This window comes from Abramis brama (assembly GCF_963993115.1).
Source record: "Abramis brama genome assembly, chromosome: 8".
In the NCBI taxonomy this organism is placed as follows: Eukaryota; Metazoa; Chordata; class Actinopteri; order Cypriniformes; family Leuciscidae; genus Abramis; species Abramis brama.
The window spans coordinates 42,342,473-42,355,211 of record NC_139970.1 but is presented as its reverse complement, the minus strand read 5'-3'; the positions used below and the strand labels follow the sequence as shown (position 1 = coordinate 42,355,211).

General features: G+C 39.1%; 1 protein-coding gene across 3 annotated transcripts in view; it reads left to right on the top strand.

Moving 5' to 3' along the window:
* Positions 1–4,975: 4,975 nt before the first annotated feature.
* Positions 4,976–12,739, top strand: part of trpm2 (transient receptor potential cation channel, subfamily M, member 2) — a 62,149-nt gene continuing 54,385 nt past the window's right edge. The window contains exons 1-4 of one of the 3 annotated variants that reach the window (XM_084122393.1): positions 4,976–5,111; positions 6,102–6,226; positions 8,658–8,737; positions 9,428–9,501. In XM_084122393.1, coding sequence (XP_083978519.1) covers positions 9,430–9,501 — 72 coding nt within the window. In that variant the 5' untranslated portion in view covers positions 4,976–5,111; positions 6,102–6,226; positions 8,658–8,737; positions 9,428–9,429. Of the gene's footprint in view, positions 5,112–6,101; positions 6,227–7,965; positions 8,088–8,657; positions 8,738–9,427; positions 9,529–12,739 lie in introns of those variants that run through there. The other 2 variants (XM_084122390.1, XM_084122391.1) reach the window with 2 other exon arrangements.

Sequence of the window (12,739 nt, the reverse complement as noted above, 5' to 3'; positions counted from 1 at the left end):
TCGTTGGTTGCCGAGGAGTGGATAGGGAAACACGGAATGAAAAATTCGCATTTAATATGATGATATCATGGCAGTAGAGACGGCAACTATAACGATCAGTCCCACCCACTTTGAAGCGGTACTAACTGCAGTGGAAAAGCAACCGAGCTAAAGCGAACCGAACCGAACCGTGCCGTACCGAGTCGAGTCGTACCACGCAGTGGAAAAGCGAAGCGAGTCGAACCGTACCGAGCCGTACCATGCAGTGGAAAAGCGCCATAGCACAGTGGAACGGTACTAAAAGGTGGAGCGAGACTCACTGCAGGACGTTGATTGGTTGACAGAGAATCGTCACTTGCGCGTGCTACAAGAGGAATGACAACATAAGAAGCGCCATTTTTTAATATACAGTTTAATATAATACTACTGGTACTGTATCACTAAATGTAATTTTAAGAGTTTTTCAGGCGAGAATGTAGTTGTTTAAAGCTCAAATCTGTGGTTTATTTATAAAGATGATTATTTTTTTCCCCGGTTGTGAGATCCATGCGTTCAGCGGGCGCTCGGCGCTCATGTTTCCCGGCTGGATGAGCCTTTCCTCGGCTAGTCCTCGGCGTTCGTCGCTGACTCCGACGGTAGTGGTTAAACATAAGATATAATTCGTTTTGTGTAGACCTAACGGGCGATCTTTGGTCTCGTGAATATATAATGAGTTCCCTGTCGATCGTTTTGGCTGAGGGCTAAGTTTAGTTTCATATTAACGTTATTTGTATTACTTTACTTGTAATGTTAGACTAGAGCGCTGCATTTGGATATTTGACTGAATTGTTTGCTTTATTTCTTATTGTATAGCTTCTTGTACTTTACTTAAACTTTTATATAGGCTATTATTGATAAAACTGAAATTTTACAAAAAGAAATATGGTTTCTTGTCATTTTTTATTACAAGATTATCACTGATGTTTATTGCAACATTTGTACAAATGCATATATTGCCTGGAATATGTTTATTTTATTTATTTTTTTAAACGAAAAGAGGTAACGTTAGGGTTGTGTTTTAAATTTCGTTTTGTTATAAATAGAATAACGTATAACGTGCAGTGAATAATCAATATGCGTTGCGCATGAACCACATTTGTGTCCCTATAATGTTTAATTTATTTAAACGAAAACGAAAAGAGGCAGAGTGGTGTTTTATAACATATTTCGTTTTATTGTTGCTTAAAATGTAACGTTACATACTGAGTAAGTTAACAGAGATAACCGGAGTAGCAGAGCGAGCTGAGTGACGCTTTTAAGAACGCGATGTACCATGTAGGAGTCGCATGGCAAGTAGGCCTACAAACTTTGCGTAGCCTACTTGATATTGAGAAAAGCCTAATGTCGGCGCTTGTCTTCTTGTGACAAACATGTCGAGGAGCAAGAACAAGATCTGCTGTATGTCATCCATTGTAGTTTACTATGTTCTTCTTCGCGCGAAAATGACGTCGATCGAAACACCACGCCTATCAAGTAAGGGTACTGTTGGCAGTGGAAACGCTAGCCAGATCATGGTTAACAGACCCGAACCGTACCGTTCTGTCCCGTACCGTACCGTACTGCTCAGTGGAAACGAGGCATAAGTGATGTTGGATGACGTCACTTCTTGTTGACGTTCGAAGTATTGTCAAACAAAACGGAGGCTAGCTAGACCCTCCCTCTCCCTCATCCGTGCACTAACCCCACCCCCAAATCCTTCTTGTCTGTTATTGGCTGGCCTGGAACAGTTTGTTATGTTTCATGGTGCAGGTTAGCCCAGTTTGTTTTTCTTGCCATTTGTGGAGCCTGGGGTGTCTACAGAGACCGCGTTTTTTTACAGTGTGTTCAGGGGACAGGCAGCTAGCGGATGGGGAGGAGATGTTTGCTGTATGTGACAAAAAATGTTTTGGCCTAAGAAACGGTTCGCTTTTGCTCGGTTGCTTTTCCACTGCAGTTAGTACCGCTTCAAAGTGGGTGGGACTGATCGTTATAGTTGCCGCCTCTACTGCCATGCCATCATCGTAAACGTGCACACAACACAGTTTTTTACTTCTTTTTTCAAGCAAATACTTTAAAAACAGGTGCTACAGTGTTGGCTGTTGTCTACTGGCTATTTAAATCTAGCGGGTTTAGTGTCTCATGTCGCAAATACAATGACGCTGGTAGTGACGATTCTGTCTGACCAATCAGTGATCTGCAGTGTTTTCATGTCACATTTTGTACTGCGTTCCAGTCCAAAATTGTCATGCCCTTCACTCGCTAACTTCCCCCCTTCTCGTTCACTCGGATGTACGTCATTGCTTGCGTTGCACGAGTGCCCACTACTGGCGGAAACTGCAATGGGCTGAATTGGAACATCCTAAGCCCTTGATCACTTGGAATCAGCATGGAGTTGATTTATTTATTTATTTATTTTTCCCTTTAAGAATTTGTTTAATGCAGCATCCAGATGTTTATAGGTGTGTTTGAGTTGTTTTAAATAATAATAAAAAAATAGAATTAATATATAATAGAGTTGTTTGTTGTGGTGGTGATTAGAAGAGATCTGTGGGGACGTCACAATCGTACTGCATTGTGGGACATATAGGTGCCTGAAGTGTACATATGAAGTAGACTCGCTCCCTCGGTCAAAATCGAGGGAACGAGGGTCCATCCATATAAACTTCCCTCGTCCACTTCACGAAGTGGAACGCACTTCAAAATGGCGGCAAGGATTCCCCCGAGGGGAAGTGCTTAGGGAAGTTCGCAAGTGCGTGTCTAAAAGTGGACTGGAACGCAGCCTTAGTATCGGTACGGTACGCTTGGAACCTCAAAAGAGGTGGTACCATTTAAAGAGAGCCAAAGCGAGCCGTACCGTACCATGCAGTGGAAAAGCGCCATTAGAGCACCTTTAAAGGTCATCTCCACCCTGTATGGCATGCTTGTCCCATTGGCTGCCACCAGACGCAGACTGTCGTGCATATGTTGCCTCTGAAATGTTTATCAATGTCACCTAAGGTGCATATTTGTCTTTCCACTGCTCATCTATTATGCATACTTGGGAGCCTGTGTCCCATAATGCTTCTGTCTTTTGCCCCTGTAAATAATAGGTCACAAGACATTGTTTGCCCACTAAAGACGTGACTGCAGAATGCTGGTTAACTTGACAAGGGTATACTATCAAGGGACTGGAACTCAAGCTGTCTCTGATGGCTCATGCTACGTCTTTCATGTTTTTGGGACTTCTCTGCCGCTCGGGTCACACCCTGTGCCTTTGGGGCAACCCGCTCCGGTTTAACAGAGCTCCTGGCTGAGGCCTGGTGCCTTTACTCCTACAGCCAGCTAAGAAGTGCTCACTGCTGCCACAGTGGTAACAATGGGTGCAAGGTTCCTCGGCTTTACACCGTGTCCTAACCAGACGCGATTCGAAAAGATTCCAGCGACAAATAATTCAACTGTCCACACCAGACGCGATGCAACTATGGGACACGATGTAGTCAATCAAACATCACAGCCAATTAGAAGAGCGTGAGTGAGCATGACACCGTGCCGAGACACGCGATAAAAGGTTATTTTCCATGTTTATCAGAGTGTTTGTCCTAACCAGCCGCGACGGCGACACGCGACGATTCTATTTTAGAAACGGTTTCTATTTTTCTGCGACGTCGCGCTGGAACAACAAACACAAAGTGTGGCGATGATAATCTCAGGTACTGTTTATGTGCTTTATTTAATGTTAAAAGCGTGTAATGTGACTGAATATCATTTAGTGCTCCAGCTTTGTAGCTGTAAAAGCAACAAGGGATAATTCACCTCAGATCTTGAAATTAAACAAATGGAAACAAGAACGTTCAAACTGTGAACAAACAAGTGTATTATTTGACAAAGATTGTTTTAGTAACTCAGTAGGCTGAGTTGCATATTTATGGACATGGAATGCTGCTAACATAAGGCTGTCTATGGTATTGTATAATGCAGACGTGACTGGAGGGAATGTTCTTGTGGAACAGAGGACAACTGAAATGAAAGCTGTAGCGCAAGTTCTGCTGGGAAGACTCAATTGTTACGTCACTTATTACCTTCTCATCAATCCAATCGTGTTCTAATACTTGTAGTATAAAAGATTGGTACTTACACATGTCTGAGTTCAGTAGTGCTGACGCCTACATTCACCTCCATCCTCCCCACCACCACCAGGATGGTCCCTTCCCATGCCTCCCGGGGGGTCGGCTGCGCCCCTGCCTTCGTCTTCAGGCAGGAAATGCAGATTCCGTACCCTCGGATTCCGAGCTACGGATGGGGCCTACGCCAAATAACTTTGTATTATAATACTTGCTTGCTGGGCTGTGTGATGGATTTTAATTAATAAACTTTAATTAATCAGCTAACATTTGTTTTTCTTGCAGGAACAACATTCATATGCTTTTAAATGTTTCCAAACTATTTGGGGAAAACTTGTGACTTTGTGTGTGTGTGTGTGTGTGTGTTAACAGAAAGGGGAAGTGAAACTAGACAGATTACTAGTTCTGAAACCTAATCAGAATCACAAAATCAGAGTTTGCTTGTGCCAGTGACAGAGGGAAAAGGTTGGGGCTTTTGAACCAATTGAACCACTCATATTGAAGGTGACAGGTTAGTCTTATTTGTTTTATTGATTCTATTAAAAACTGTATCCGTGTTTTACAGTGGGATTCTCAATGGAATTTGTCTGAGATCCTCTGGCCTTGCTTCTTGGGAGAAATTCCCTGAGAACTGCGGAAGCTATTAGGAAGGAAGCTAGTTTAGGGAAGGAAGTTTGTTAGAGTAAGAAACTCGGCCAGTTGTCGACTGAAGATGCAAGAGCTAGAGTATAAAGGTATTGGGTGTCGATTAGTAGACGCCCCAGATAAAGGTATTGGTGTCGATTTGGAGACGCCTCAGGTAATAAGATCAATTGGGTGTCGATTTGGAGATGCCCCAGATAGTTAGGTTTAGGGAAAAATCTACCACAATTTTGTGGGCCAGATCCAGGAGTCCTCGGAATCTCCCTCTGTAGGGGGAATGAGGAACCATGTTGTCTTCACTCTGCCAGACTGCAGAACCCTGTTCGACAGAGGGACCATTCCAGACGCGCTAAAAGGACTTAAAGTATTAAGGTAGGTAGGATGACTGACCTCAGCGCTTTTCCTTTAAAATGCTTCTAAATTAATTAAAAGGTTTAATTAAAATGTGGCTATTCTGTTTTAAGAAGAAAGATTTAAGGATTTAAAAAAAAATTTTTTTTTGTTTTTTTAACCTTTGCTATAGGGGCAATGATTATGGTTAAATTCAACCAAATTAGTATATGTTTAGTATTTTATTTGTTGTTTTTGAGAGTGCGCCTGTCAATAAAACTTTGTTCTGCAAATAGCAACTAGTCATTCTAACCAGATTTGGGAGTTTTTGTTTGAATGAGACTTTAATTCTGATTGAATATAAAGAAAGATAAAGAGAGAAATGAGAAATGTTGAAACAAGATCAATAGATAATTTAAAATAAAGAAATTGTTGGAAATTATAAATCATAATAATAGGAATATGCATTCTGTCATAATTAGGACATTTTGAGTCATGAAGAAACTTTTATGAGTTAGACTTTGATTTATTTATGTATATGAGATATATAAAACCGAGCAATAGGTGCTCTTAAAGTGATGAAAAAATACACGTGTCTAAATATTACACTTTCTATCTGAAGGTGTCTAGAATTTGCATCCCGTTATACCTGGGAGACAGTGTGAGAAAAACTGATCCATTGCAGAGATTATAAAAGTCAATGTTTAACTAAGATAATTTTTTGTGCATTGTGCATAGTATGAGAATGAGATTGGGTGACCAACTTTAAATAGACAGATATAACAGATATATTACAACCATTTTATTTTGGTTTCAAATAATTATTTTTGTTTACATTGTACACTGTATTAATTAGAGGAGTTTTCCTGTTTTTTTCCTGCGTCTTTGCAACGAAGAAGTGCTTGCTTTTTTCCGCAATGAAGTACTAAGCTTTTTAATAAATTGAAGAATTGCTGTGTTTGATAACCGGAAGAGACTTTTGGAAATTACGCTGTTTAATTTGATTTTTGCGGTTCTCTTAATGTTTTCAAGATTTCAGTAAAGTGGAATGACCGCAGAAAAACAAAAGAGGAAGTGGGGCCTGCAGCCGCTCTCCTGAAAGAGGAAGTTGACACTTCTGAGAGGGGTCAGCATGGGGAGTCTGAGACACTGCAAAGGTGACAATTCAGTTGAGACTTTTACTAAAGACAATTTTGCCATGCATTATGAAATTTTGTGGCAGGATGGATCAAAAGCCAGACCGAGGAGAGTGCCATCACAGCCTGACGATCCAATGTATCAGCCTGAAGTTCAACTGAATGACAATCCACACAGAAAGACAATCAGCCTTGTGGGCTAGGTGCTGCATTTTCAATGATCACTACAGAGACTGTTTCAAATTTAGTTATTATTTAACTTGTTTTTGATTATCCACTGGTTTCAGCAATTCTTCATTATTCTTCAACTAACACTTTGAATCTGCTTTCAATAGGCACCAGTAACAGCCCTACTCAGTTAAAACTGGGGCTGGATTCTCTAGAAAAGACATTACATTAACCAACTAGTGGTAAAAGCATGTATTTGTTGAGAATAGAAAATACATTATGACTAGCAACAATATTGGTCACTCCATTTCATTTAAAGGTAATTTTCTGGATTCAATAGAAACAATGTTTTCTAATTCTAAACATTTTGAAATCATATGCTGTCATCACCGGGGGTACGAGATGGAAATGTTATTTTTTGTCCATGGATCTTTTTTGTCCATGGATCAAAGATTGTGTGAAGATTTCTAAATCTTCTTTTAAATAGCTTATGAGCAACAACAAAAAGTTGAAAAATTTAAATTGTGCAATGAATGACAAGTTGCATTTGAGAAATTAGAACTGACTCTCTCAACTTCAATTGTAGGTCTATACGATTAATTATTTTAAAGTGTTTCAATCTTTTTGATTTTGAAAAGTTAGGTTTACGTTCACTGTGTAAACTCAAACACATGGTGACTGCATCGGACAATTGAAAATTGATCTATCTAAAATTGAATTATCATGGTATAAATATTGGGGGGGTTGTAATGCAAAGATTTAAATATTGGGGGGTTATCTCCCCCCAACCCCCCCACAAATTACGCCCCTGTCCACTCCTAATAAAATGTTCCCCATTCAGTTCATAAACTGCTATGGCAGACAAAAAGGTATGAATCTCTGGCCAGAGAAGGATGTGTGAAAGTGAGTGTGTGAAATATGGTGTTCCAAGACAAATAAATTATGTCAATCAAAACAGCTGTAACTAAATTTATTAAGTGGGCCCACAGAGGATAAAATATGCCCAATAAAATAACGACCATGGATGATTTTAGCTAACTATCCTGAGCTGGGTTATTGTTGTGGCAGACAGAAACAGTGCCACACCTGTGCAGCGTATAACTTTGGGAAGGCAGAGAGCAAGCAAGCTTGCCCTGTCCACCCCATATTTAACTTTTTCCTTTTACAGGATGTCATGATGGATCTCATCGAACAGGACTGATTCTGCTCCAAATGTATAAAATATTGTCTTGCTACTGTTTAACATGAAATTTTACAGGTCTCATCAAAAAAGGACAACCGGCCTCAACTCAAGGAGATGAGTTAATACATGTGTCAATAACAAAAATACTTAAGGTCTCCATTCACAGGTGAAAGCAGCCAGGAAATGGTTCACTCCACAAACAAGGTCCAGTGGAGTGCGGTTGTGATCTGAGAAAAAATCTTGCAACTATCAGCAAGGTTGTAGAGTGACACCTCCGTCCAAGCATCTCACCTTAAACTACACCAACCAGCCTCAGCAATGCCAACGCCAACGCGAAGCATAAAATGGGGGATCAAGGACGTGCTAGTAACGTATCTCCTTTGCCAACAAGGGAAAGCCCATTGCAATGCAATGAAGGAAGTTTAGTTTAGGGAAGGAAGTTAGTTAGAGTAAGAAACTCGGCCAGTTGTCTTGTTATGTTATTTTGCCTCCCGAGTCTTTCTGGTGGAACTGGATTTGCAGGTGGAAGAGGTATTTTCTGCTCCCTGACCTGTTTTTGACTTTGTGAGAACTGGAGTGGAGACATGTATGAACCTGCCTAATGTTAATATGTCTAGATCTAATGCTGTGGGGACACTCACTGTTACCGTTTGTTCTTTGTTATAGACTGCAAAACACTGCTGAGGAATAGATAATGGTTGATGGATTGTCTTTTTAACATTTTTCGAAAGTATGATGTTTTCCCCATGAGTGAAGTTTTGTACCATAAGCATATTCCATAACTGTGGGCTATAATTCAACTCAAAAGAATAACTAAACTGAACAGAATATACCGAATCTTAGACTAAATAGTACTATTCTTTTAAAGCTGAATCAGCATTAGCAGTCTAGTTCAACAGAAAGCGTGTCAGCCCATTAAAGCAGTCACTTTTCTCAATAATAATGTAATCTGATCATCCATGTAAAGAATTGCACCTGGTGACTATTGCTGTGGCAACTTGTTTTAGTGACTAGTAAACTTATGTGTAAAAGCGCACGGCAGAGTGTTTAATGTCAAGCTTTCAGCATGGATTTTTCTTATTTTTCTTCTCTTTTCTTCAGTTTGAAACCAAGTCACAACATACAACGATGATTATGAAGCTGTGAATATAAGAGACCATTACTAATCACAGTCCTAAGAGGTAAAAGTATCTAAAACTCTGATATTTCAAACATCCAAGCAGCTAAAGTCACTTTTAATAATCTGTTATATTGTTTTTTGTTTATCTTTAAAAGAGTTTCTAATTTAGTATGTGTTAAATTAGCTTATTACATGGCTTGGTTGAATTCTAATGTAGAATGCGGTCTGTGGTCTGTTATTTCTTGATAAAATTACAGACTGTTGCCACAGAGCGTTGCTATGGACGCAGGATTCTAACCGTAGAGACGGAACGGACTATTTTCTTTAGCGGGAGCAATACAATCGTTTTTAAATCAATAAACTCCTTTATAAATCAATATTTTGTGTCAAATTATTGATTTATTTGGTAGGTAGCCATGTAATAAGCGGGATAATGTAGAGCGAGGCGGTTATTATAGCGAATACATCCCCTTCAGGCTGATTCAAGATCCCTCCGCTTCGCGTCAGCTGATCAGCCTGTCGGGATTGTATTCACATAACAACCGCCTCGCTCTACATTTATCCTTAGGCTACTTATTACTTTTTCGAAATTAAGCTTGTTCTTTTTTTATTGCTGGAAGGATGTCATTCAGTTTCACTGTTCTTAAACGTAAGAACATGTCCTGTGTGTGTTTGTGGAACAAGATGTTTTGCTTTCAAAGACTCTGTTTATCAAATTCACCTTTTATTAAAAAAAATTGTTTGTTTGCAGAGATGCTGTGCACATCAGAGGAGAAAGTCCACCCGACGGATGTCAGCAAAATCCAATTAGTAAATCTGTTACAGGCAAGTTTATTCTCAAACATTGAGAAGGTGAGACCTATTGTATTTAATAACTACAGTATCTGAATACTTACAATACAATACAATACAATACTTCCCTGAAGTAAGGTGACAGCGTCCCGTCAAGAAGGTACTATCACTAAGTTACCTCAATCACACATCATGAGCACACAGGTCTTTAGAATCTATACACTCTCACTGTCCTTCTCAGGTGTACGCTGGTCCGACAAAGGATCATTAATACTAACTCAGAGTATTACAGCCTCACCCCGAGGGCGGCTCTATAGTCTGCAAAAATCAGTGTCATTCAAGTCTTCTTCACTGTGATTTGTTCTGGTGATTGGTTTGTAATGATCTAAGCTAATCATATGACTGTTAGTTCTACAGTAGCCTACTGTGTTAAGCACTTTTTGGTTAAAGGGGTGGTTGATTATGATTTCACTTTTCTAACTTTAGTTAGTGTGTAATGTTGCTGTTTGAGCATAAACAACATCTGCAAAGTTACAACGCTCAAAGTTCAAAGCAAAGGGAGATATTTGCTTTTAAAGAATTCACTTTTTAAGGACTATAGTGACATCACCAACCATAAAATTTACATAAACCCCGCCCCCGGGAACACAATTTATAGATTATCAAGACAGAATATGCTAATCAATGACTAGAAGATAACTACACATAAGCTTCATAAATTCATCAACTAACCATTCAGAAATGTCCTGTTGCTTCTACATGTTGTCACTTCTTCTTGAGTCTCTCCATCATCGTCTGACTCCGGTTTGAACATAAAAGGCTAAAAGTTTTAGAAATTTTTTAGTGCATGTGTGTGTGAGTGCAAGCTGTTGAAGCTCCGCCCCCTGTGCCGGGAGCAGCAGCTCATTTGCATTTAAAGGAACAGACACAAAACGGTGTGTTTTTGCTCACCCTCAAAAAGTGACAATTTTAACATGCTATATAAAAATATCTGGGGGGTATTTTGAGCTAAAACTTCACATACACACTCTGGGGACATCAGAGACTTATTTTACATCTTGTGAAAAGACATTATACCACCCCTTTAAGTATATATGGCCTTTGACCTGAGCATCCTTAGTCTGCATGTCTCTGTACATTTAATGTTGAAAATACCCATTACATAAAATATTTCTATCACAGTTCACTGCAGTTTAAAGGAGAAAATACTCAGCAATGGTGTCGACTTATGAATTTACAATTTGTCTTACAGTTTTTCTCAATTGCTAAAACACAATTTCTGAAACCTTGCTCCATTTTCTGAAAACATTAAACACAAAACCTCATCTTCAAGCACTATTTACAAAACCTCTGACTCCTCTTGCGAAATGAAACTTTCGCCTCAAAACAGTTTTACCTGTGTTCAAAATCAAACACTGCTCTCAAATCATAAACAAAGTGATCAAAATGATATACACTATCAAGCAGTCAGTAAACAATACACCAAAAAATAGAAAACACATGGTTCAAAACATAGTTCTCGAAAGATATCTATGGACTGCTATTCTGTTTGTAGACTTACCCGTGACACCTTACTGGACCATCAAAAAGTTCATTTGTGACTGCACTTGATAAAAGGAAATAAAAAGAAAAGTAAAAAAAAACAAAAAAAAAACATAATTCTCAGGGCAAAGTAAATTTTTAATCTCAAAACAAATTTCATATTTTTCCGTCATTGTCTTTTGATGAACGAAAACATGTTATATCATAGTAGCTCAAAATTACTACTCTGCTTTGCTCTTTGCAATTTTATTTTTTGTTCTTCCTCCTCCTTGTACCCCTATTTTTACAGTACTGTACCCTGCATCTCACAAACTTGTCCTTTGTCTCTGTGATACTGTAATTCTTGTTCTTTGCTGATATGAACCTGCAACCAGTCAAAATCTATTGAGCAGTCAGTGCTGTTACAGTTTTTCTCGATTGCTTAAACACTATAACCAGGCTTTTGAACTAAAATTTCAAAACCATAACGCCATTTATCAAAAAGCACACCCATTTCCCTAAACTATAAACACTATTCCCTGTTTTGACACATAAGTCAGATTTGTTGAACTGTCACTGCAAAACTCTACACACAAATCCCTTCATTTCTCATTGCTTATACCATGTTGTCATTTAGAAAGCACTAGCATTCAATATTGTTCACTCAAGTCAGCACAGCTTCAGCTCAGTTAGCACACAATTACCCAGGTGGAAACACTTAAGTCAAAATTTAACACACATCAATCAGAACCTTCAATAGATATATAAAAGGGCCCAAATCAGTTTATTGCGTTTTGGAACAATGGATCCAGAAAGACATGAAGGAAGAGGGATAAGAATGAGGAGGAGGAAGGGCAAGGGCAAGAAGACAAGCAGTCTCAGATGAAATTCAAGCCACTCTAGTTGCCCATGTCTTTATCAATGGTATGACTATGAGGGAGGCTCGGCTACGAGTAAGGCCAAATTTGAGTTGCTTTACCGTCGCCTCCAGAACCTTCAGGGAGGAGTGGTGGCAAACAAAATTCTATCACTGAATAAGAGACAAACATTTCCAATAGTCTTTGAGGTTTATTTTCTTGCAAGAAAAGGCCAGTAGTCATACGGTCACACAGAGTGGCTGCAGAGTGTGACAGTGAAGGGAGGGCATCCTTTCTCCTTTATAGTCTTGACTCCCAGAATGTTATCTTTCTAGGCAAATGATGGTATTTCAACCATATGTGGAACATTCTTAGACGTATCCATCATATTGTATCCTTGAGTGGAGGCCCTCCTGTCACGTCCCAACACTCTTTACCATTCCAATACAATTCGAATTCCATATTAGAATATGGTTTGTGTGTGCTCTTTTACTGTCATATGTCGGTCACACACATCTTACTGTAAGTAAATATAAAAAAAATTAGAGGAGAGAGTAAAAAAAAAAAGAGTAAAAAAAAAGAAGAAGAGTAAAACAGGAAAAAAAAATATTTGTGTGTGTGTGTGTGTTTTCTGTGTATGAATAAAAATGTGCCAATGTATCCACTGGTTGTGTCTTTTGTGTTCATCATGTGAAAAGGTTTGTGAGGGGGGAACCACAAGCAACATAACTTACCAGTTTTGGAAATGTTGTTTTGAATTTATTGCACCAGTGTGTTAAACTATGTTGTAGTGTGTGTGATTTTGAGGGCTTGTGTGTCCTGTCTGAGGGCAAAGTTTGGTTTTTCAGCAAGAGTGGATGGTTTTGAGTGTAGAGCTTCATTTTGACCTGAAA